This window comes from Mustela nigripes, unplaced genomic scaffold (assembly GCF_022355385.1).
Source record: "Mustela nigripes isolate SB6536 unplaced genomic scaffold, MUSNIG.SB6536 HiC_scaffold_9161, whole genome shotgun sequence".
NCBI classification, from domain to species: domain Eukaryota; kingdom Metazoa; phylum Chordata; class Mammalia; order Carnivora; family Mustelidae; genus Mustela; species Mustela nigripes.
The window spans coordinates 1-1,901 of record NW_026748567.1 but is presented as its reverse complement, the minus strand read 5'-3'; the positions used below and the strand labels follow the sequence as shown (position 1 = coordinate 1,901).

The window sequence follows — 1,901 nt, the reverse complement described above, 5'->3', positions numbered from 1 at the left end:
CTCAGAGGGGTCTGGAGAAACAGAGAGAGAATGAGCCAGAGCAGCATCCCCCAGGAAGGCCGTTGCTGTAACTGCCACCCCAGGTTCCATCCCCAAGGCTGGACCCTCACCGGCAGGGTCTGCCCCACGGTGCTATGCGCCAGGGCCTGGATGTGGGCCGTCTTCTCCTTCACCTGCTCCACCAGCGCCTGCACCTCCGTGAGGTTGTCTAGGAGAGGGGAGGGCGCCAGAGATGAAAGCTGTTCTTCCTGTTCCCTGTGGTCCCGTCAGGACACGCGCCCCTCTCCCTCCCTCGGAGCAGGTGCTTTAAGCCCAGAAAAATGACAGCTCCCCGAGTCACTTCCCTGCCTCCCTCTGCTCACCCCACCGCTCCTACCTTCCCTCTCACCATCCAGGGTGAAAATGAAGACCACGATGTCGATTTCTGTGAGGGATGGCAAGATGCACGTCAGGAGGTCCTCTTGGGAGAAGGAGAACTGGGGACCCTGGGCACGAGAAGATGGGGGGCACCTCCCATGAAAAACTCCCACCCACAGACCTGGGAGCCACAGAGGGCCTCACAGGACCTCTCACACAGCGTGTTTGTACACAGATGGAAGAACCGAGGTTCAACGAGGTCAAGTGTTTTGCTCAAGATGATGCAGCAAGTTGAGGGAAGAGCCCTGGACTAGAGCCAGCTTTAGAGGGAGAATCCAGAGCCTTCCGCCCTCCCTATGCTACCCCAAAGCCTCCCGACCTCTAACCCATATTCCCTTCCCTGGACTGTCTGCCTGCTCTCCTCCCCCACCTGTCCCCTGCTCCCCTCACCTCCCACTCCCTGCACACCTGACACCTTCACAACCTCCCCCATGTCCCGTCATCCCCCCACCTGGTGGAGGAGCTCAGTCCTCTGGTTAAACATGTCACTGTGATCACCAGTGAGAAAGCCGCGGACATCTCGGTAGTCTAGAACGTTTAAGGACAGGGAGAAAGGAGTGATGGGCTTTATAGGAAAGATTGATTCTAGGCTTCGGGGAACGTTCATGGGTCTTGGAGGAAAGTGCCAAGGGGGGTGGAGGGTGAGGTGTCACACACATGGGAGGCCACAGCTAAGCGGGGCTGGGAGTTGAGGGACCAGGCCTGAGTAGGGGTTCACAGCAAGGAGCATTTGACTGAAATAGGAGTCTGGACATCGAATGAGGAACCCCATTGGGCTGGGGATGGGGGGAGGAAATCGGTTTGCATTCAGGAGGAGCCAGGAAGCAAGTCTGGACTGGGGTCCCACCGGCACCAAAGGTGTGGATACACTCCACTCCATCCATGATGGCCATGATGCCCAGGGTCTGCCAGCCAACCAGGTACATGCGGCCTTTTTTCTCCAGGATGAGCACAGGCCAGAGGTCAGGACACGAGAGGAGATACGGCAGTGAGAAAAGATCAGGGATCAGAGAAAGATGCACACGGCCAAGCACAGGTGCAAACCAACAGAAAGGTTACCGTGCCCTCCACCACGCAGACCTGCTCCCCTCACCGCGTTAAGGAGTCCTCAGGGTCTCCGCTGTTCTCAGGACAGTCCCCCACCCACGCGACCTCCCCACTCCTAACACGTTTCCACACACCTGGTGCTGGCTTGCATCGTCAGGGCAGCGATCTTCGGGCTTTGACTCTAGGTCACCTGATGAGCCTGCTCTAATGTCCGCAGGATTTCCAGAAGGCACCTGGGAGAAAGGCCACCAGCTCCTGGGGTGGGCCCAGGGCCCCCTCTAGACAGCATGGGTACCCACCTCTGCCCAGGGGAAGGCACAATTCCCTGACAACTAAGTTCTGCTGGTCCCTAGCGGAGGTGCGGGGAGTCCTGTCAGAACGCAGGGCAGAGGACAGAAAGGACTTCCGTGAGCAGAACACAAGACCCAACCGAGGCC

At 58.5% G+C, this 1,901-nt stretch overlaps 1 protein-coding gene across 1 annotated transcript; it reads right to left on the bottom strand.

The window, feature by feature from the left end:
- Nucleotides 1–5: 5 nt before the first annotated feature.
- Nucleotides 6–1,697, bottom strand: LOC132009248 (glucokinase regulatory protein-like; the record flags this gene model as incomplete). Its single annotated transcript, XM_059387547.1, is given in 6 exon segments — nucleotides 6–11; nucleotides 111–208; nucleotides 389–485; nucleotides 869–945; nucleotides 1,265–1,362; nucleotides 1,599–1,697. Coding segments are annotated over 6 exon segments (475 nt in total), but the record flags the coding sequence as incomplete, so codon positions are not given.
- Between the last annotated feature and the right edge of the window lie 204 nt (nucleotides 1,698–1,901).